At 38.8% G+C, this 22,918-nt stretch overlaps 3 protein-coding genes across 3 annotated transcripts; 1 reads left to right on the top strand and 2 right to left on the bottom strand.

The window, feature by feature from the left end:
- Positions 1–456: 456 nt before the first annotated feature.
- On the bottom strand, positions 457–6,371 carry deltaCOP (coatomer subunit delta). The gene is made up of 11 exons (XM_065487758.1): positions 6,253–6,371; positions 2,763–2,802; positions 2,478–2,701; positions 2,242–2,421; positions 1,966–2,180; positions 1,738–1,911; positions 1,521–1,686; positions 1,315–1,462; positions 1,146–1,257; positions 887–1,088; positions 457–831 (listed from the first exon to the last, which is right to left on the bottom strand). The coding sequence occupies exons 1-11, from the start codon at positions 6,253–6,255 to the stop codon at positions 742–744; spliced, it is 1,554 nt and encodes a 517-aa protein (XP_065343830.1). The 5' UTR covers positions 6,256–6,371; the 3' UTR covers positions 457–741.
- Positions 6,372–6,395: 24 nt separating this feature from the next.
- On the top strand, positions 6,396–9,614 carry LOC135941943 (tetratricopeptide repeat protein 5-like). The gene is made up of 9 exons (XM_065487759.1): positions 6,396–6,542; positions 6,917–7,049; positions 7,104–7,312; positions 7,377–7,619; positions 7,680–7,733; positions 7,793–7,978; positions 8,226–8,398; positions 8,456–8,600; positions 8,996–9,614. Exons 1-9 carry the CDS (start codon positions 6,489–6,491, stop codon positions 9,134–9,136), a joined length of 1,338 nt encoding a protein of 445 aa, XP_065343831.1. The 5' UTR covers positions 6,396–6,488; the 3' UTR covers positions 9,137–9,614.
- Positions 9,615–9,624: 10 nt separating this feature from the next.
- On the bottom strand, positions 9,625–18,237 carry tsl (torso-like). The gene is made up of 3 exons (XM_065487760.1): positions 17,870–18,237; positions 15,021–15,458; positions 9,625–10,181 (listed from the first exon to the last, which is right to left on the bottom strand). Exons 1-3 carry the CDS (start codon positions 18,080–18,082, stop codon positions 9,786–9,788), a joined length of 1,047 nt encoding a protein of 348 aa, XP_065343832.1. The 5' UTR covers positions 18,083–18,237; the 3' UTR covers positions 9,625–9,785.
- Between the last annotated feature and the right edge of the window lie 4,681 nt (positions 18,238–22,918).

Raw genomic sequence — 22,918 nt, 5'->3', positions numbered from 1 at the left:
TGTGTGATTGTTGATTTTTAAAATACGTAAATGCTTCAGAAATAGAATGGCAATTTTAAGTCAAAAGATTTTTATAGCCAACCTATGAAAAGACTTCGAAGGGAGAGTCCTCTAGGAAAGCAATGACGTTCATCCTTCATTCAAAGTTGTCATCAACATTAACAGGTCTCAGCCAGCTGCACTGCGCCGCGCCAGCCAGAAAAATTTAGGTTACATGGGCAACCGCCAGCCGTCAGTGAAAGTAAAAAAATAAAGTGCCGGAGAAAACAATGTCGTTCGGCTCTTTGGGCAGTTAAGCACTCTCAATTTCCACGTCCAGACAAAAAATTCAGCCAGCCGCTGCCTTAAATCTCTCGGCTGGCAATGAGACCTTTATCAACATTTGAAAATTCATTAACTGAGAAGTTCTGCCTTTTTTTAAATGATGTGTTCCCAATATTTTCGATTAAAAATGACATTTTGTAGGCAATGCACACTTGGTGCTGAATTTATTTCCAAGTTTCACTATACATAGTAGTACCTTATTTTGAAAATAAAACTGAATGGACCCTTAAAAGAACTTGACTGTGGACAAAGTTACCTTGGAAATAGTACAGAACAATGGCGGATATTTTTGTAAGCATGACATAGAAACTCAAACAGAATACCATGAGTGCGGAATTAGATACATAAAAGATGCGATGATAGAAACAACAATTCACTTTTTCTTTTTCAACAATATTTATAAATACAAACTCTCCTTTAAACTATCTCGTACTTCTCAGCAAAAAACAGAACTTCCGATGAATATTTCACTGGAGACTCATCATCCACGTTCACGACTTCGGAAATCTACAATTTGAAAATAAAAGTAACCCATACTAAAGAAAGTCAGAATTTCACTTACATAAATGTCTGCGTATGGCTTTCTAGACGCGAAGGAAACTGTTAGTGGGAAAAAGTCCTCAGGGGTGGCCTTAGCTGAAAATTCCAGCGCTCCTGACTTTGTGTTCTTGTCGACAATGGGAACCCTCCACTGCAGATGCGACTTGCGCGAGTCATAAGGACACTCTCCTTCACACTCAATCACAACAGGGGACACACCATGTCTGCAAAACGATACTGCGTCAAGGGCATTCTGCATAAATCAAGGTTTTTTAACTTACGGAAGGGGGATTGTAATACAAAGATCGTTCAACTCCAAACTCTCGTTTATCAGCTCAAACTCAATGTTAACATCACATCCTCCCTGTCCATTCTCAGAGGGCCAACAGTTAACTGGTAAAATAACATGGTCAGTTAAAATTAAAATAATAAATCATAAAAATTAATTACTAGTTAGAGGGATAAGATTTTCATCTTGAGTCTGCAACCTCCACTTCAAAACACCGACATCAGTAAGCAAGGGGAATGCTTTAGAGGCATTTTTCAAACCAATCTGGTTTCTGGTCTTGAACAGTTCTTTGTCCACATTGGGATGGGTCTGCAAGGAGAAAATGCGAATTAAATCGGGTTAAGCCACGGTTAGTGGCAGCTCTGACCTGCAACTGGATTCCCTTTTCGTCGTGGTTATGCAGAAGAACTTTGATCCTGCCAAACTTCTCGTTGCTGATCCTCAACGTGACCAGGCCGTGCAATTCAAAGCTCCTCAAGCCACCGTCCCTTCCGATCACAACTAACATGCGCTCTTCTTGTTTCAAGTGAACACTGAAATGGTCAATTAGCAAAGGAGGAATTGATTGTAATGTAAGGAATTACTCTTCAGTGTTTTCATTTTGTGGAGGCAGCGACTTGATTGGTCCTACGGAAGCAACTGGCTTCTGTTGAAGTGCCGAAATGTGTTCGCCCTCGGACTTGAGCTGATCGACAAACATGTCAACGTCCCTCGACTTGCCGCCCAGCTTCATGGCTTTATTGCTCGAACTGGCTTTCCTGCGGAGGCAAAAGCTGCATTCCAACTCTGTTACTTTGGAAGAAGACACTCACGGCATGGAGTAGCTGGGTTTGCTGGAGTTCTCCATTGAGTCCACGGCGATAGGCGTGGTTGAGAAAGCAGCGCTGGAGGAAACATTCACGCCGAAGCCACCACTGGCGCCGTAAGAGGAGCCTTTGATGCCGCCCTTTTTAGCTGCCTCCATTCTCTGCCTCTGGAGCTCCTTGGCCTTCTCTCGCATCTTGTTTTTGGCTTCCCTCTCTTGGGTCTGACAATGAACAACAATGTGGTTAAATTTGGAGAGTAAAATTGGGAGGCTGGAAATTCACCTGTCGAACGGCTTGGTAGACCTTTTCTTCGTGTGAATCCATTTCGACAAAGGTCCTGATTTGAGCCAAATTAACACTTTCTCTGTAGCCAAGAGCCACGATTTCATCAAAGGCAAAAATCAAATGAAATGCATTGTCAGCGATTTCGCTTTCTTCCATGGTGCGACAGTAATCGGGAATCTGAAGCAATGGGATCAGCATTTGCTTGCGAAAAACAAAATTGCTTTTTAATGTACCACTCTGGAGAAGAGTCTGAGCGTCTCAAGGTCTTCCAAAATGTTGCTGGCTTTTGTGGTGATCAGCAACATGTAGAGCTTCTCAAGTGGTTGGTAAACATAGCGGACAGATTCGGTTTCAACGAAGGTGTGCTGCTTGCCAGAGGACATGAGCTTTGGAAAGGCTGCCAGCAAGCCCTCGATACGGGCCTTTGACATTTCTACAAACTGTCTGGACACAATCGCTGCAAAGAAACAGAATTTTACATAAAATAACCTAGTAAATTTAACTTTATTTAATATTACCTTTGCCCGATTTTGTGCATACTGCTGCAGATATTAACACCTGGAAATTGGAATTATTCAATAATGTTATTCTGACATAAAGGACACAATGTTATTTTAAGGAGAAATAATTTAATCGTGGGTGCGGCAAAAGATTTCGTCTGCGAAAACTTAGTCAGTTTGTTTTTCTCTACACAACAAAAGGCTCAATCTTTGATGGGAAGTAGCAGCTGGTTTTATCTAAAAAAACACAAATTGAATTAAAACTGGAGAGGCATTCTTTCAAACGTGTTAAGGGTGAAAATATTTTGCCCCGCGTTTCGACCAGCAGTGCTACGGAGGCACCGGGCAATTGAATTTCCCAGCAGAAAATCGCGAGCAGACGCGAGCAGGAAAAAGCGCTCGTTCTTGCTCGCGTCGCTCATTTAGCCACTTTCTCTGCTCTGTCTGCTCATTTCGCGAGCAGCACACTGCATTTTGTTGCTCGAGCGGCTCAACAATCTAAACGAGCAACAATTGCTCGCTTTTCTTGGCTCTTTTACGCTCAGCCTGCTCTGGGTTAGATGAAACAATCTCGCTCTTTTCCGCTCGCACTGCTCGAGCAAAATAAAGCAATATTTGCTCGCTCCTTTATGCTCGCGAGCAGAATCGAGCGAAAATGAGCGAGCAAAGCTGCTCTTTCTTGCTCGCTTCGAACTTTTGTATAATTTTTGTGCTCTCTTCTCGCTTACCGCTCGATTGTAAATATAATGAGAGGAAAATTAACATGTTTCCAATTTATTTTTTTAGATTAACCCTCAGTTGCAATTATAGCAAGAAAAATATCTGAGTTAACTTTCTAGCAGCTATGCTCGAATTAATGTATAATTTTTTATCTTGTCTCATGTAAATGCACTAAATAATTTTTAGCGTCGTCAAATGACCACTATTGGTTCCCCTTCAAGTAATAAATTAGCATGGTGTTCGAAGTTTTAGATCAATACGCACCAGCTAGTTTTTAAGAAAATATCTAATTAATAATAATATAAGGTTATTAGGAAATTTTTTAAATTTCAATTTCACTTTTCTTTGAAAATAAAATTAAAAAAGGAAAAGAGTGTTAGTTAATTGATTATAATGATTTATTACACGAGGAGCTGACTAGAGCCGTCCTGCTGACCGTTAGCAACCCACACGGCAGTGAAAATAGCTGTGCCAGAGCGTCCCGAATTTTTCCGGAAAAAGCCACTGCATTGCAAAACAAACCATTTTTGCGGGATTTTATGCAATTTTGCGTATTTTTCCGAAACATATGCATTCTTATGAAAGATCCATCTCATGATGGATGACCAAAAATTGGAAGTTTACAAAATCAGTATTTAAGTTTCACCCAAAGACCAAAAATCTTATCTCGCATCGTAATTTTCCAAAATTTCAGACTTTTTTGGCGCGAAATTGGAATTTTTTCGGGATAAATTCGGAAAAAAGCGGAAAACCTAAAACTGGTGGTTTTTCCGGCTGGATTTTTGCGCTAAAAACCAGTGGTGCAATTTTGCGCATTGCAAAATTGGCGCATTGCAAAATTGGCGAACCCTGGTGGTGCCAGCGGCGATTGTCACTAGAACTTCTGATTCTAACAAAGGGTTGATTTTTTTTAATTGTTGTTTGAATCGTATATCGATTTTTGCAACACTCGAATTTGTGTTGCATTGTGATCAGTGTTACTGGCAACCGCCGCTGACACAGCGATAGTTGTATGTGCATTGTTGGTTATTTTCGCTGGAAATTCTTTCACGATGCCGTTTTCGCGTCCTTTCCGGCCTTTCCAACAAATTCTGAAGCAGCTACTGCCGTTGTTTTACTTGCGAGCTATCTGGAAAAAAGTGCACGACACAAGCAGCGTTGTGTTGCTGCCGTGCCGCTGCAGTCGCTGCACCACAAAGAACTTGGAACCAAAAGGTAAGCGAACTTTTTACTCTCTCTGCATGATTTTTACGCACAATCTCTATCATCACTTTAAAATTATCTATAATCTATAATTCAATGTGCGGATCTTGCCCGTTCCATTTGAATTCAACAGTAGGCGAAATTCGTTGATGTTTTGGACCAAGAATTTTTATTTGCAATTTTTTTTCCCGCCTCAACAGTTAATTTTCCGAAAATGGCCCGGTACATATGGGGGACTCACACTTTCCGCTCATTCACACTTCTCGCTCTCTGATTGGAAGAATCAGTGTAATGCCCTATCCTAGAGAGAAGTATGAGTGTTGGGCGAAAAGTGTTAGAGTGCCATAGATAATTAAATCACCACTCTTAAATAAATATGATGATAAATTCGATAAATTAATGCATAAAATTGTTTTTAGAATCATCTTTCTCCATATTATTGTGCTTTATTAATTATCATGCCTATTGTTTTCCGTGTTTTAGGAACCAATGAGCTGCATGTAAGAGGAATATGGATTATTCAGATGCTGTGTGTGTTCCTGTGTGTTTTCATCACTTCAGATTCAGGCGATTTTAGAGGTTGTATATATTATTCGGAGGGTTTTGGCCGGGAAAATAATCAGTATTAATCACACTAGTCTACCAATGCAAAATTTTTTAAATTGTTCGCGCGAGAAAAATAATTTTTGGATTTTTGAAACAATTAGGGTCTGCATTTTAACCATCTTGCGTGGTCCAGTTTATAAGCTGTCCATGCTAAAATATTGGGTAGGGTGGATGGTGGAGTTTTAGCGGCCAGGTATTTTTTTTTAGATTCAGTTTAGCGGCCACTTTATAAAAGATTTGTTCGTCTTGGTATTAACGAGATTTTGGCACAAGGGCATGGCCGCTTATTGAATCTAGTTTCCTTTGCTAGATTGATATCTGGTATTATATTTTCACTGATTATTCCTGACTTGGCTAAAACCCTGCTGAGACCCGTAAATTACGCTATTTTTCCGTGTGTTGTTTTGTTTTTAAATAATTTAATAATATGATATTTATCATTTATTCAAAATTTTGTATCGGAATAAAAAAAATTATAAACGCATGAAAAAGGTTTTCTTTTCAAAATAACCTAAAAAATTGTAAGGTTGTAGCGCTCAAAATCGCGTTGAACGCTTTTGAGCAAGAAAGAGCGCAAAAGAGCGAGGGATCAATCCGAGCAACTTTGAGCAAAAATGAAGCCTATTTGAGCAAGGCGAGCACGAGAGAGCCAAAACGAGCACATTTGAGCAAGCAACAATGCAGCCAAACAGAGCACAGAAACGAGCCAAAAAAGCACGAAAAAGCAAAATTGAGCGAGCAAAGCGAGCACGAAAAGTGGGCACGAGCAGGAAAGAGCGAGAAATGAGCATATAGAAATCGCGAGCAGAGCGAGCAAAAATGTCCCAAATAAACGTCTCTGCGAGCGAGCAAGAAAAAGCAAGAACGAGCCGCTCGCGATTTTTCACTGGGTTTGGTTCAATACACAAGCGAAACCACGAGCCGCGCCAGGGAAACCAAAGTAGACTGAAATTTCTGTGTCTGGACAATCACTACTTACCATTTTTAATGTATTTTGACTCCACGATGGGGTTGAAAAAGTATGAAAATGACAATTTCAGCTGGACAACATGACACAAGCACTGATGATATGGCTGCTGATGACGTGGTGACTGGTGCTGCCCCTCGCGGACAAGTTAAAAAAACGCTATCTTTCGACCAGCTGCCCACGGTAAACGTAAACAAAGCAGGCAGCTTCCTTTGACACTCTTTGGTCCAGTTAGAAAAAAGAGGAAAATGAGCTCAGATCAAGACAAAAGTGAGACTGAAAAGGCTATCGATGTGTTGCAGGTGGGAAAATAATTATTTTGAGCCTTGAAATCAATAGTGTTAGTTGCTGTGGTGATTCGAATTGTTCTATGTCGGCATCGCCTTTTCTCTTGTGGTCTCGCCTTATATAGACATATTACCAACAAACTTGCAGTGAATGAATTATTTGATAATCTGAATATTTTAGCTTCAAAAATCATATTTATAATGTATTTGGATTAACATTTTATACATTGTATTGAACCATTTTCAATAGATTTAATAAAGAGATAAAATTATCTTAATCATTAACTGCTACCATTAAAATGCAATTTAAAATTCTGTCATGTGACGTGTATACAGGAATGTGGTGGTCCTGCCTAATTTTTATTAAACCGCTTGTGTTTCATTTTCAGAGAAAAGTAAAAAAGCTTTACGAATACAGAGATTTTTACCTTTTAAAAAGACCCCTTGAGGATGCCTTAAAGAAGGATGATGATGTCAAGAAAGAGTTGTTGGATACTCTTAAGTCATTTGATGAACTTGAAGGTAGTGTTTTCAGAGAGAATAGTGCCCATTATAAAACCTGAAATATTTTCTCAGGAAAAGCTCAAGCTGAAGACAAATCAAAATTCTTTTACCTAAAGGGCAGAGCGTTGAATGTCACGCAAGACCACGACCCTGAGGCAGAGAAGCTCCTCTCAAAAGCGATAAAACTGAACTCTAATCTTCTGGAAGCTTGGAATGAGCTTGGATTTTGCATGTGGAAAAGAGGCGACTCCCTAGGAGCCAAAAAGTGCTTTTTGAAAAATGTAAATCAATTCCTTCTACTTCCCCTATCCAAACATGATTTAAAACTGTAGTAATTAATTGTAGCCCAAGGATAAAGTGGCCCTTCGCAGTTTGGCTATCGTTTTAAGGCAGCAACCGTCGGCAAACCACGAGGAGAGGGTGAAAATCATAGAAGAGTCCCTGGTGAAGGCGACTGAATCCGTTGAGCTGGACCCAAGCGACGGTCTTTCGTGGGTTGTGCTTGGAAATTCATATCTCGTGTCATTCTTCTCCATATTGCAATCGCCAAAGAAGATGAAGCAGGCTTTAGCAGCTTATTTACAAGCGGTATTTTATAATTGCTATCAGCACGTCACCAACTATTCCAATAATTATTATTGTTTTCAGGAAAAAGATGTGATAGCGCAAGTTGACCCTGACTTGTATTACAACAAAGGCATTGTGAGTCGGTTAAGCATTTTTCGTGGCAAACAACAATAATATGCTATCTATTTTTTTAGGCCTTACAGTATCAAGAAGAGTACCTGCCTGCCTTAGAAGCCTTTTCAAAAGCCGCTGCTCTTGATCCAACTTGGAACTTGCCGAAAGAAAAAGAAAGGAAGTTAATTATGTACTTAGAGACTGCCCAGCAGCTAGTGACAACTCAAGGCAAACAGAGGCCAAAGAAATTGCACAGCATGTTGAAGGTATGTTTGCATGCACAATTAACCAAACAAACCATATTTCATCGTGCATTTCAGCAAATGGTTTTCTTTAAGAAACCTAATAAAAACACCTCACTCCTTTAAACTGGAGATCAGTCAATTCCATTCTTTGTATTTAAATCCATTTTTAAACTCTACTCACCATGAGCTCACTGGGTCCCGATTTTATAACTTATTAGTAATGAAATTGTGAATGTTTTCCTCATTTAAAACAAAAAATATGACGCAGGGATTAAGTTTGAAGCACTTGGGACCATATGAGGAGAGCGCTGAGAAGGGTGGCGAGGCAAAAGTGACAATGACAAATGTGGCTCTCAAGGATTTAGAAGAGGGTCTGAATAAGGACAAGGTGGTGCTTGGAAAGGTTGTCAGTGGACTGCATTCCGAAGACTCTGTTGCTTTGTAAGAAATCACTCGTAAAGCGATAGTTCTAGCTTTCGCTCAACTTTTATTTTTCAGCTCCTTCTGCATCACTGACAAGAATGAGACTTGCGTTGTTGTGACTGTCTACAACCTGGCTGAAGGCCGGGGGTTCATCATCGGAGACTCAATCGCCATTCCTGAGCCATACCTTTGCAAAGTGGCGTTTACCCACAAAGACAAGGTAGGTGAATTGCTGAGCTTCCGAAGAACTATGCAGGGTAGCAAAACACCCAAAATGCAGTGTGTTTAAAAACAGTTTTCTTTTTTTTCATTTTTTACCAGAATCTTGCAGGCAATGTTTGCACTTAGTTTTCATTAATTTTCAAATTGTTTTCTCTTGACCCCGACTTAATGTTTTTATGTGGTGATGTGTTTTTTAATTATTGTGAATAATTTTACGTTTGATTTTTTCACAGGTTTCTTGCTTAGCTATTTATGTATGATTTTAAAGAAAAAAGTCATTACAAGATTTAATAAAAAAAGAAACAATTTTTTAGCAAAATATTAGCCAAAAATCAAGCCTAAGAAAATGCATAATTTCCCTTGATGATTCATGGTGTTCCTTTGCTTAAACAGAGCTTCAATTTCAACTCGATACGAGTTCCGACTCCTTTGGTCCTTGTGGTCAACGGAAGAAGACTGAGTCGAGAGCACCACGCCTGCACCTTGGTCACCACCAAAGTGGCCAGCACTACACAGAGCGACTACACTTCTTGATTCTTCGTGCAGCTTTTATTATTTAAGTGCTTGTCTCATGCTTGATTAACTCTTAAATAATGATCTCACTAACAAATAAGCGCAAAATAATTTAAAAACTTAAATTGGTAACAGGCTAAACATGGAACGTAAAGTATTCCTTATTTATTTTTATAGCACTCAAAAGTCAAAGCAAAAATCAATTATTTGAGTAATGTCTGTGATAAACACAAAAATGACATTATAAATCCATGATTGTAGTTTAAAATGCGCTTCATATTGTCTGTGCCAAAGTCCAGGCTTTGCACTTGTACTCCAAAGTGGGAAATATGATTTGACAAGCATTCTGCTCTAAAAACTGAACCCAGTAGCTTTCAAATAACACTTGAAATTGATAAGGTCCAAGGTGTTAAAATATTAACTCTCTTTTTAAAAAAATGCACACAATGTAATTTGACCAAAAAGTCGAATAAAACTTCAGTTCTTTTTTTACCGCAAATTTGGCCTTTAGTATTTCACGTATGGCTGATTACAAAGTAAGGTTTATTATTAATTAGCTGAGGCGTAAGAGTTAACAAAATTTATCACAGCAATCGCTCTGTCGATAAATAATAGGGCACTTGAGAAGTCGTGTTCATGGCACTGCCTTTGATAAGGTTCCTTTTTTACACTACATGTTGAACTCCCACAGTTTGATTTGGTTGTCCAAGGTTTTTTCGAAAAAGTACCTCTGCTGTGGCTCTTGGAAAACTGGCGTCACTGTCCGCAGGTCCAACTGAAGGACAGCCTCGTTGAGCAGCATCGAATCCAGCTGCTTGAGCTTCTCGGCGTTTCCGTGGAGCCGAAGCAGCGATGGAAACTTGTACAGATAGAAGGACGTCTCCAGATTTTTGTCTGCCCACTCGGTCACTGTCTGATTGCCGCTGGCCGACATTATTTTTCCCACTTGGACAGCGTGCCAGGGGGAGAAGTAACCTCCCAGCTCAAACGCCGACAGCTCGGAGATGCCTTGCGACTTGAGCCGCTCCTTGATCTTAGCGTAGACTGAAGGCGTGTACACATACACCTGAAAACCAAACAAAGAAATTTGAGTTAAAATATTTATTATATGCACAATTTTTCTTTATTTTGCTAGTTTTAATCTGCAATGCAAATTCTTGAATGTTAAAGGACATCTCTTGTCAGGATGACTTAACTGTTAAGGCTCCTACAAAAGTGAAAACTAGAGAGCAGTTTTATTGTTTTAACCATCACTTTTTGGTTATTTTACCAAAGCATTATTTTAATCTTGGAGGAAAATATAAAATTAATGGGACACGCTTCGTCGCTTTCAAGGAATGTTCGAAATTTGAATACTTTTCTCACAGTTATTATTTTTCAGGAATTGTTTACTACTTGTATAGCTTTTATTTTATTGGTTATAACGGTATTTATGGTATTTTTAAATAATATTTGTGATTATCCCTTTCCTTGTCCCTCTATTTTTAATAAATCTGCTGGCTCTACTTTTTGTGCTGAGAGTAATTTGTATTTTTAACCCTTTCTATCAGAGATAATAGTTATTGGGCGACGCACTACTGACTGATTTTACACGCGAGAGGTAGCACGACAGACCTACATAGTTCAACGCAGCTAGGCGGGCAGTCTATTTTACAATGTCTCGCATCTCCTTTTCGCTGCACTCGCCACTGCACGCACTTTTCACGCTCGTTGCGCGACGCAATATATCATAAGAAAAAAGAAATAACCACAAGCATTATTTTAAAATACCACAAACCGCTACATATGGTGAAAACTTTGAAATTTGTAAGTATTGTGCCTATGAATTTTATTATAAAACCCGATAAATATCACCCAGAAAATATTTCGTTCAGGAATATTCCTGAAAAGATCCTCCAGGAATATCCCACAGGATTCAGGAATAGTTTTTGAATACATTCGTGTCACGGTTTTATTTAAAGCTGAATCATTCTGCGTAATATTCCACGATAAACCATCTTGGAATAAGATACTGAAACATTTTTGGCGATGTATTTCAAAAAGTTCTTCAATTATCTTGAAGCATCAGGGACGAAAAATATAAAATATTGTACGCCTCTTTAGTTAAAAATTTATTTCGTTGTGCTCTTAAAATGTCAATTGTTGGAAATTTTGAAGGATCGAAATTTCAAATTTTCCAAAACTTTAAATTTTTCTCTTTAAACTAAAAATTCAATTCATTTTTAAAATCTTGAGTTTCCTATAGCAACAGAAACCACTCAGCCTATAAACTTAAAGAAACTTCGTTCAAAAAGAAAATTTGAAAAGTTTATAGCTGCAGTTATCCATTTCTGAGAAAATGATTCCATTTCATCATATATATCATTGTTTCCACAAATCGGCTTGAAACAAAAGATATTTTACAATGTGATGCAGTTAAACGCAGCGACATGAAAAGGCAGCAGCTGCTGCTGAGAACTTAAGAGGCAACCACTTTTTGCTTTTGTACAGCTCCACATCCCGATACACATCTTGCAGTCACAATTATCAGCATGCGGAGTGTAATAACTCGTGTGGAAGCATTGTTAAATAATCGCAGCTATATAGCGGTTAAGAAAGAGAGTTGTTACAATTATACTGCCATTGACTTCTGCGTGGAATGCGTGATGCTCCGCAACAACCGTCACGTCAACCACTAGACAGTCCTCCCCTTCGCAATATATGCTTTTTTGTCTCGCTGGTCAGTTTTGTCTGGGCAACGCTTATTCCCACGACAATGAGATTTAAATTCGGACACAGTTAAGTGGATGTTTCCTTTTAATTTTAGAACAAGATAATAATCAATTTATGTGGAATTTTTTTATCAAATCCTTTCTAAAAGGCAACTGCGTATTTTATGACCTTTATATTGTAACCTTTTTATTGACCAGAATTTAGTCCAACTGGTGTAAAGATACGGCAGTGCTATTTTAATAAAAAGCGCCACGAGTCTATAAATCCCGCTTTTTGGCAACAGTCGTGAACATGTAACTCGCGGCTGTGACTGTTCAAAAAATCACACTTTCTGTCATTCAACTTGGAAGCAGGAAACACACTTTTGTCAGCAGCGCTCGCGGCAGGTGTCGATCCGTGAATTACTGGCGCCTCCCATGCCAATATTCCAACTCCTTTCAAGGATACAACTCGTTCTGCCTTCGACGTGAGCGATCTAATAAAAGGTAATGGTACGTAATAAGAAAAAGCGCAATCATATTTGTATTGCATTTGCTGGAGCGTGCACATTCTATACATGCAGCCGCGCTTGCAGCCATGCGCTGCTCGAAAGCCGGCTCATTACCATGCAAGCCAGACTTCTTTTATGTGGATTGGAGGTGAAATTTAATAAAGGCAAAAAGCTTCAAAAGCAGAGGATTTCCGCGATTTTATTGCTCTGAACGAGAGTGCTCTATTGTTCAAGAATTGGAAATGAAACGTGACGAAAGTTAAAGCAAAACATCAACAACCATGCTGCGAATTATTTTTTGTTCAAATTAGTAGATTTCGATATTGAATTTGTTGCATTCAATGGAGTTTGTATGTGTAGCTTGTGAAAACGTACTTGCGGTTAGTTGTTCGCGTTTTTTGTGTACAGCCAAACGCAGGTTGATGTCACGCATTGACCGATTGAATGAAGCAATACGCACGCATACTTATTTTTATTTAATGCTACTTGTTGTACTCGCATGTGTACTGTTTAGCTTGATGTAAAAAGGCAAAATGTAAAAATAAACGTGTTAACGCAAATAGGAGTTGCAGTAACTAGGACGGTGCGGCATAACACGTTGTTATACTTAATAGCCCCGTGTCCAAACACATTCGTTGTAATTTATTAATGCAATGGAATTGACTACAGCAATGTTTGCAAGGAACAGATTTTTTGAACAAAATTTGAAACGGTTTTGTTACGGTCTAAACGTCCCCTAGCACTCCAAATATTTTTATTAGTTTTTATTTAAAGTGTAAATGTAATTGCTGTTTTGGCACCTTGCATAAGCCTACACCGGTCTTGTGCCAAGATAAATAAATTAAACCTGCAAATGCAAACATACCGCATGTGCGCCTAATGCATTTCAATTTAAGACGTTTAGACACTGGCTAGACACAAGACATATTTCGGGCACGCGGAAACGCTATACCGCGGTTGCAAGCGAGATGCGGCCATGCTAACTACACGGAGAAAAAACAACCCACATGCCTCACTTTAATTCTATTTGTGGTGGCGTTTGCGCCTCAAGGTCCTGCTTTGACCCTCCAAATGAATTATTAATTCCTGTATATGTGTCGAACACAGCAAGAGACACACAGTAGCATGCGCAGCGACAACTTCCTTAATTTCGGATGCAGCGAGAACACATTAGCGTCGTTATTCAAGGATGTCAATTTTCTTTTACAGCACAGCAATTTGCATTTTTTGCAGGGCATTTGAGAGGCGACAGCCGTCAAAACGAAGCTTGCGTCTTTTGCTAAACTGCTCCTGGTGATTTGCAACTATTGCGAGGGACGTGTTAAACTGTTTCTATCGTCTTGTGCAGTGAATTTTTACTTCTCGTCCTCAATTGATTTGAATTTCACCATCCAACAGTTCGCATTTCGCACGCAACCATGGCAATAGCAGTTTAAAACTCTAATTATAAAAATTGTAACTCCAAAAAAGGGTTTAGACGCGGATGACAGTATTTTGGTCGTCCCCGAATGTGAAGCTCTATTCGCCTTAAAAAAATAATTGCTCTAACGCACCTGACAAGGCAACTTTTTTTTGGAAAATTGCTTCATGCCCTTTATACACCACATGTTAAATTTTAAAGTATGTCTGAATACTTTTAATAACAATCATCATTCCCCGTCACGGACAGGCGTTGCTGAAATATGTTTTCGGCGTCATCGTTTTGTTTCAAACTCTAATGAGGAAATGATAAGGCGTGCGTTGAGGCACGCATACAAAATGCAGCACACACTCGAGAGCGCGCGAGAGCTGATATAATTTCGAGCAGCCGCAGCCCATTATTGTACTTAATCTTTCTCGTCTTCAAGCCCACACCAGCATGAAGAACGATTTCCTTGATTTCATGTTCCAATGAACTTGAGAAACATGAGTAGACCGGACGGAGGAGATTATTTTAATTTTTTAAAAGGATTTTCAGAGTTTCAACAAGAGCGTTCAACCCATTTTAGGAAAAATGTAAAATTTGAAAAAAAATTAAGATAAATATTGAAAATGCACTTTCGTTCTGGGGCTTATCGATTCTTTTCCTGGACTGTGTATAAAACTGTAAAGCTTATCGGTCAAGAGGTTTGCAAATCTGTCAGTTCACTTTAAAGTACTGATAACTATTTTTTGCAATTTTTTTATTGGTTATCAACCAGATTTTTCAGTGGTCCGGCACTGTCATAAAAGTTTTAATTGGATTTTTTTTAATTTTGTTTACTATTTCATAAAAATCCAATTTTTTACCCGCAAAATACATACAAAATGATATAAAACCAACTTCTAATGTGCGGGAATATAAAAAATTTGAAATATTTATTTTAAAATTTTCGGAGAAAACCCGGCCGTGATTTAGTCTCTCAAAAATTATTTAAATAAGATTTATTTCTGCAGAATGCACTTTTCAGGGATTTTATTAACTCCATTCCATACTTGCAGGATTTTTTATTTTTTAAGAACACATTATTAGATAGCATTTTTAATAATAAATGATTATTACTGGGCTATATTTTCTGTTAATAATAACTGTTCCTATATATAGTAACCGCATTCTGGATATAACTTCAAAAAATCTCAGGAGAAGAAAAATCCGTTTTAATTACATCCCTGACGTCGCAGAAGCCTTCGTTTGTCTTTGCACCGTAAAAATGAAAGCATGAAGAGGGAAAACGCGTAATTTACCTGATAAAGCGCGTTGCCCGTGACGAATGAATGAACGTAGTGGCTGCCGTAGCTCTTGATGAAGTTGACCACGGTGGTCTCGTCGCCAATCTTGACGTTGTCGATCTCCTTGGCGACGGCGCCGATGGGCCGACGCGTCGTCGCCTCTGCCAACTTGCCGCTGTCCCGCCACCGGGACACGCGCACCAAAATGAAACTGTGTCCACTCTGCGACGTGACGAAACTGGCGTTGATGCCCAGCTCGCGGGCTGCGTCCGCTGAGCTCCAGCTGTTGGTGAACGCCGTCCACGGCTTGTCCAGCTTCTCGATGCTGAAATCACGGAAGTAGGCGTGGAAGAGCTGCCGCACGTTGTCGCAGAACTCCATGTGGAAGTCACCGTGGAAGACCACTTTCTGGTCGTCACTCGGAATTTTGCGCCCGTTCCTCGGCTTGAACACCTGAAAATTAAATGGAAAATATTTTTAAAAAAAACGTAGATGCCCATCAGTGTAAATTTGGAAAGCAGTGATTTCATCCTGTATATATAAAGGTTTAAGACAGCGGCTGGCGGAACCGGCTTACAGCCGAATTTTTTTTCGGGAGGCGGCTGATGATATTTTAAACGTGAAGTTTGATAGTGCTTAACGGATCGAAGGGCTGGAAGACATTTCTCCTGCAATTTTATATTTTTGGCCCTTTTTACCAACGGCTGGCGTTGCTGATTCAGGTTCACGGTGGCTGGCGGCTGCCCACGCGACCCAAAATTTGCCGGCTGGTGTGGCACAGCGCGGCTGGCTGAGACCTCTAATAAATGGTGATTTTAGGTATTTTAGACCAACCATTTTTATATTTTTCTAATACAATACAAAGATTTAGAGCAGCTATCTAATAGTAATAGCTAAGAAAAAGGGCATTCGTCTGAAAAGGAATTTAAATATATAACCCTACTTGATATAAAACTGACTTATAACTGCTCTTAAAGAGAAGAAAATGCCAAGAAAGCAGATTTGAAGTTTTGTGTCAGGACAGTGTTCCTGCATTTTTGAAATTGACAGTTTAATAATAATTGTACTCCATTTCCCGCAGAGCAGCCAAATCTACCCGATTTTGCTTTCAAACCTATGAATTTTTGATCGCAGCATTATTACAAAAATGAGTTGTCATATATGAGTCATCCAGTTGCACTACACTGTCACGTGGTCAGTGTAGCCGTACGGACGTTAGTCAAAAAGCCGAACAAATTTGAAAAATGGGCTTCCAAGCCTTCCAGCCGTCAAACACATCAATCTAAAATTTGTCAGCCACCACAGCCGCCAATTAAAATGGTCAGCTGTCATCATCAGGAAAAAATTCGGCGTGACCGTCCAACCAGCCTAAAAATTCCACCGACAAATTTTTTTGAACTCTGACAACGCATTTAAAAATGACGTGAGCTAATAGATCCAACCTTGAGTTGAATAGTGTAATTTTCAATTTTTTTTTTTCGATTCATAAGCTTACTGTAAATTGAACGTTGATTTTAAAATATTTTTTGAGTGGAATTTGTTCGAATTCCCTGTTGCGTTTATTTTTAAATTTGCATGAATTATCTCAGTTTAATCGCAGACCCAGAAAAGAAAAGCAATCGTGCGAAATCTTTGCAATACACCAATTTACGAATTAAGCACACGCTTAAGCAGCGCGTTTTCCACCTACTCCGCGTATATTAATTTCGTTGCAAAATTGAATGCCGTGCACTTGCCGAACAGACCGACCTCAATAACTTCACTGCGGTGGAGGATGAACTTTCGATTGAACTTGACATTTCCAACAAAACACGAACACTCACCCGTTAGCGACTCTCGTTAAAGAAATTTGTGCAGAACCTCCACATTGCCACACACGTGGTCGCATTTCTCACGAAGGATGAAGCAGCGAGTGATTCGTGTGAGTGGGCAAAAATATTACGATCTGATGGAATTAATGAACCTTCAAAAGCGCGCGCGTTTCATATACACTTGTCAGGGATATATCCTTCGGCGTGCATTGTGGAAAATCGGCGTCAGAGCGAGAGAGAAAGGGTATCCTGTTTTCCTCCAACAGAACCGTGCATTACAAACGGAAAATTAAATGCGTTGGATTTAACTACGCAGTGTTTTATCAACGTTTAATATCAATATTTTAGTGTTGAAAGTTGAGAGTCGGTGCTCAACAATTTTTCTGTGTGTATTTCCGATGACCAAATATTTAAAGTGTTTTTCAAAACTTCCAAAAATCTACTTATTCATAAAGGAAGCAGGCGTCAAATATTATTGAAGAGTGTGCTTTATGAAAAAGAAACAACATTTCCTTCCTTTAGTCACCTTTTGTGTTTGGTTTGGTCAATTATTATTTAAAGCAAACATATTTCAGTCCAAAGGGTGTTTATGTGCGCGCGAACAATGAGAATACCAGCACGCAGTCTCCTTTTCAAGCATCAGATGTGGACGATTTATGACACCAAATGACCTTGAAAAGGATAGGATTTCTTTGACTGGCTACTAATGACAGGTCCCGAGGATGAGATAAACAACAATACGAAAATTGCTGTTTCCCAATTAATTGGGAAACTAAATGGATTCTAAATTAATTAAGACATAAACAGGATAAATAATGAAATAATTGTGTACCATAATATGATGCAAGAGTTGTTGTTACTTTATTTATTTGGTAAAGCGATGAAATATAATATTTATATTTATCAATAAAAAGGAAATAGGTAATAGACGAGCCAGTAAAATCAGAACTATTAAATATTTTCTTTAAAATAAGGTGAAGTGTGTCTTGCAATAAAATAGCGGCTAAAATTAGTAAAACTTGGACGGTGGTAAAAAGTGGCATAATTAGTTACCTCTGGCTTGACATCCTGGAAAATCTTGACGGTCGGCTCCCTGAAGAGCCACACTTTGCTGTCGTTCCTGGGCACGACGCGCATGCTGAGGGTGAGGTATCCGTAGCGCGTGAACAGGTTCATGGCCCTGCCAATGTTGAGGGTTTGCTCGGGGGCGGCGAGCACGGCGGCGCCGACGACCAGCGCCACGGCCAGCAGCCTCGTGGTCAGCATCGCGTGCCAGGTGTCACTGTTTTTTGTCAGCGCCTGTAGGCCGCGGTGTCATAGTGCTGACCAAGGTTAGCAGTGCCGTCGCCGTACCTTCATGCCGACCGAACAACTACTGCTGCCACAACCGCACGACGCACACTGATTGTCAGACTCGCTCTTTCACCTTGCTGGCTGCTTCCCCTCGGCAGCACTACCGCCACAGTCTCCCCCCTACTTTCACTCTCGCCGGACGAACGCCCGCCGAGACCCTCCGGATGGACCCTCCCGTGGGCTCTGATAATTTTTGGAGGAAACGGGGGCCGAATTCTAATTTAGCCCGGTTAATCAGCATGTGCGTTCTTTTGAATCGGGATGTGGTTGTTAAGCTATTCAGTACATAAAGAGAGGCTTTTAAAATTGATTATAAGAATTAATTTTTATACGTTTGTAAGGCAGAAGCAGTCAAGGTTGTCGTAATTTAGTAAAGATGAACGATTTTTTTTTATTTGCTTCGGGGATGTGGATTTTAAATAATTTGTTTTTTCCTGCAATTCATACAGTTTGAAATTCAAATAATGAACTTTCAACACTTTCACTGCTTAAAAATAATTAAATTTGTTAAATAATTCCCAATAAACCAATAAATAGCTTTAAATTTGAATAATTAATTAAACTCTCTACTTGTCCCACACACAAAAATTACAATGATTTACTATGTTACAATAATTTTAACATTTTTAGCTGCTTCTCTCTAAATCAGTTTTCTCAAAGTACAATCTTGTTCGTAATATTTTCCGCAGTGCTCGCTGCAAAACTTGAATTTTCACTCTTTATTTGGCTCATAAGTGGAGGGATTTTTTTCTTTGATTTGATTTGAATTTAGTCATTAAAACATGCTAAATATGACTAAATCCCTTTGAAAATGTGAACTTCATGACAAATTAAATTACGTGTGCAACCAGCAGTGTCAGAAGACCTTTAAATTCAAATACGTCAATCCCCAATTGTTCTACTGAATGTGAAATATTTTTCTCCGGCTTGATAGAAAAATTACTTAAGAGGGAAGCACTCGGAAATAAGGTATCATTTTTATTACGAAATATTTACTGCTTGAAAATACAATTTTTTTGAGTAAATTTAACTAATCGTACACCCCCGTCAGGAAAATTAAATCCAAACAAATGAGTTGCAGGTCAACGAGGAAGTAAACAAAAAATCCATTGAATAGTACGTGTTTTGAGATGTCTGTTATTACTGTGTCATTAATGTCACTTTCGCGATCGAGTTGCTTGATTTTGTAGTGCTTGCCTGAAAAAAGTGAAGGGCTGCGGAGTTATAAGTTTTCTGTTTTCTGCTCTATACGTAATTACATAATTATTGGTCACGCCGTTCTCATTGTTGTTTTTATAACAAAGCCGTCGCTGACCAATATCAGACAAAAGATTCATCCTCATTCTTCAGTCATCACCGTAACAAATTTCCCTCTCGAAAGTATTATGTCAGTATATAAATCTATCAATTTATGCAATATTTGTTATCGTATTTCAATTTAAACATAAAACTGTTGAGTGTCGCACAAATTTTCCTGTAGTCAGCGTAAAAGCGCATGTTTTAATTTATACTTCAATGCCGCACACAATCATAATCAGCAATTTTGATAATACAAAAGCAACATTGAACGTGCCGCCAAGCAGCAATTAGCATTCGCACTCCGCAATCGTGAAGAAACTGCATCAAAATTTATTGCAGTTTTCATTGTGCAAACGAACGCACAGCAAGCATAATTTTTCTCTGACGTCAAATTTGTTTTTCAAATAATGCTTGTATGGAGATCACTAACTAATTGCACAATTTTGGAGTAATTGCATTATTTTTAACATCGTATGTTCTTTGTTTAGGGGTTGCCATTGGGAATTTTCCGCGATATCTGTTTGGAAAAAATTGCTGATGATTTAAAACTGAAACAACCTGCAATTGAATTTTACTTTAATTGGGAGTATGGGATGATTACCTGATGTTAAAATAAGGATTTTTTGAAATATATTCTAGATTTAATTTTTTTATTGAGACATATTTAGATTGTTGTATTCTACATTTGGAAGAACTCCAAATTAATTTAAGCGTTTTGAACATACGTTTTCGTTACTTACAGAGATTAAACTCGCTGTAAATCTAAAAATTAACCACTTGAATTCGAATTTTGGAAAATATAAAATGACAGAATAAGTCACAAAGTCAAATATAACTCTTTCCCCAGACGAAATAAATGCATCTTGAACAAGAACTGCGCTCATAAAATATTAAACGTGAATTACGGCGGTGCTGCGAAAATTGCGAGGATCACACCACGTAGAGGGAGTCCATAAATAATTAGAGGCGAGACGAGAAGCAAGCGGAGCCAAATCACGCGCTCTCATACCTTCGCTCTCTGCGCTGATTTATTCGTTTAGCTACTGAATCGCGCACCTAGGCGGAGTATTTCCACATATACGCTGTGTATATGAGCTAGGTCACAAACAAGTCGGCCGACGGCGGCAAGAGAGTGCAAGCAATTATATTGTGCTTTTCGCCGTAAGGTTATGCGCGTTGGATCTAACAGGAATTGGCTTGAGCGTTGACACACTCGGCGAATTCAAAATCAAGTTCAACGAGTAAGGTCAAACGGGAATTAGTCAATTTCCCCGTAGCCGTTTGCCGCATTTCGGTGGTTTTCCTTTCCCCTGCACACACTTGAACAGCTAAGTGACAAGGTTTTTCTGAGTGAGATGGAAATAGAGGAATTTTTAAAAGAGCACCCATTTCTATTTTACCATTTGGTTTTCAAGTTTTTCCTCTGGCTAGAAAAATAAATAATTGCGGTTTTAATTACTTTTTTAGAAGTATATATCATTTTCTCGTTATTTCTCAACGTCAAGTGCGTCACCACATTAATCAAATTTAATGAATAATAGTGGTTAAAATATTGCAAATTCCCTAAAAAAAGAATAAATTTTTGCTGTCATTTACAATTTTTGAACGATTTTTTCTCTAAAAAAATGCTGGAAATTATTGCTTATTACGTGACGAGAACTAAATAGCAATTTGCAGTAATTTTACAGCACTGCGTCTCTTTCGCTCGATATTTATTACTGACTGTTCATGTTCATCATCCAATAATACTTTCAAATTAGTCCTAATTTGATCCAACTCGTGCTCTCGTGCCATTAGCTCACTCATAATTACCACTGACAGCGCGAGTAACAATTTTTATTTATTATCATTGCACACTTGCGTGTTCAATAAAAATATATTTATGATTTTACTATTCCCCTACATGTGGAATTCTTCTCGTTGGTTTTTGGCAACCTGAGCGTTTTGCTTTTATTTTTTTTTATCCATTCAGAAAAATCGAAATTTCATCAGAAATTGTTGCATCATTTAATGGCCCCATTGTTTCCAATCAGCCGCGCGTAATTAGCACGATCGAGTGCTCGATTCCGTCTGAGTTGCCAAAGTGCGAACGGCCAATTAGCATTTCATGCCCAAATGCACCTGCTGCTTTGTGCTCACTGGTGAATAAGGCCGGCTGACCCTGATGGACGCAGCGACATTAGCAGAAAGCCATTCAACCGGTCGACCTTCAAAACTCTCCGAGATGGAAATATTGCGGAATATGATTTCGTTCTAAGAGCGCGAGAATGAATTGTAATTAAGTGGGCATTCTGCTGAGGAAAGCAGAGTGCGTGTGGGTTCCTGTTCTGCACTAATGATTGTCTGACGCATTTTGTGACGCTTTGCCGCTAGCACTAAATTAATTGTATGGAAACTGTCTATTTTTGAGCAGCAAATTTTTTTTACTTATATGGTGTTTCCTTAATTTTTTAGTTCCTCGTGATAAAATACATGTTATGTTCATTTTTACGAGCTTGGCTATTTTTCACAAACTAATTCCTCTTGAATTTAGACAATCTTTACATTTGAAGGCCATTCACACAAGGATTTAATGTATTTTGAGTGTTGACGATGGAGCGTTATTCCCTGATCTTTGAACTAACCATTATTTAGTGAAATGACTCTTTTATGTTTAACCCTGATCTTATACCAATGTCAAAAAGGAAAATATTTAAAATAACAAATAAACTGATCCGTGCATAATTTAGAAGGCGTTTACATTTTAGCTTCCCACGATCTGCGGAATTCCCTCTAGCCAGCTCATCTTTCAAAGCCACAGCTTCACTGGCGGATTTTGCTAGCTGCGGCCTGTTCTTGACATTGCCTCAAACGGCTGGATATATTTTCCTCTTAAAAATAATTATTGGCAAGTTGTCCTTGATATGAGGAGTTTGTAAACTGCTTATTCTCGTCAGACATATTTACCTTTTGCGTTTTTTTTTCGACCAACCGCGCCGAGGAGGGGAAATCCAAACAAGGTGAGTCAATGCCTCTAGTAAAACCGACGACGCGTGAGTGTGTGTGTATGTGTTTATTCCCTGGTCGGGGTTGCAGATCGCGTAATTATATAACGCAACAATTTATAGGTATATGCACCAGCAGAGAGCACTCATGTGACAATAGCACGCGTGTGCAAGTCATTGCCTTTTCAGACAATGAGCCACACACTCATCGTCATTGTCAAGTGAGATGGTTTCCACAATTATTGTTTTGCTCTGCGATGCACTACTCAGTTTTCAGCCATAAAATACTTGTACTCACAGATATAATGAGAGTTGATTCTTTTTTAACACTAGAACTAATTTGTGAAATCAAGAACCAAGCTAATTTAAAGAAGTAGACGCATTTGAAAATGATGTGTAATATTTTTTTCAAATTTATAAAAGTACGAATTAAACACCTCTCTTATAATTATTATAAAGCAAATAT

The sequence above is a fragment of the Cloeon dipterum genome, chromosome 4 (assembly GCF_949628265.1).
Source record: "Cloeon dipterum chromosome 4, ieCloDipt1.1, whole genome shotgun sequence".
NCBI lineage: Eukaryota > Metazoa > Arthropoda > Insecta > Ephemeroptera > Baetidae > Cloeon > Cloeon dipterum.
Note: the sequence above shows the minus strand (reverse complement) of the source record. Positions and strands in the feature narration are given on the sequence as shown.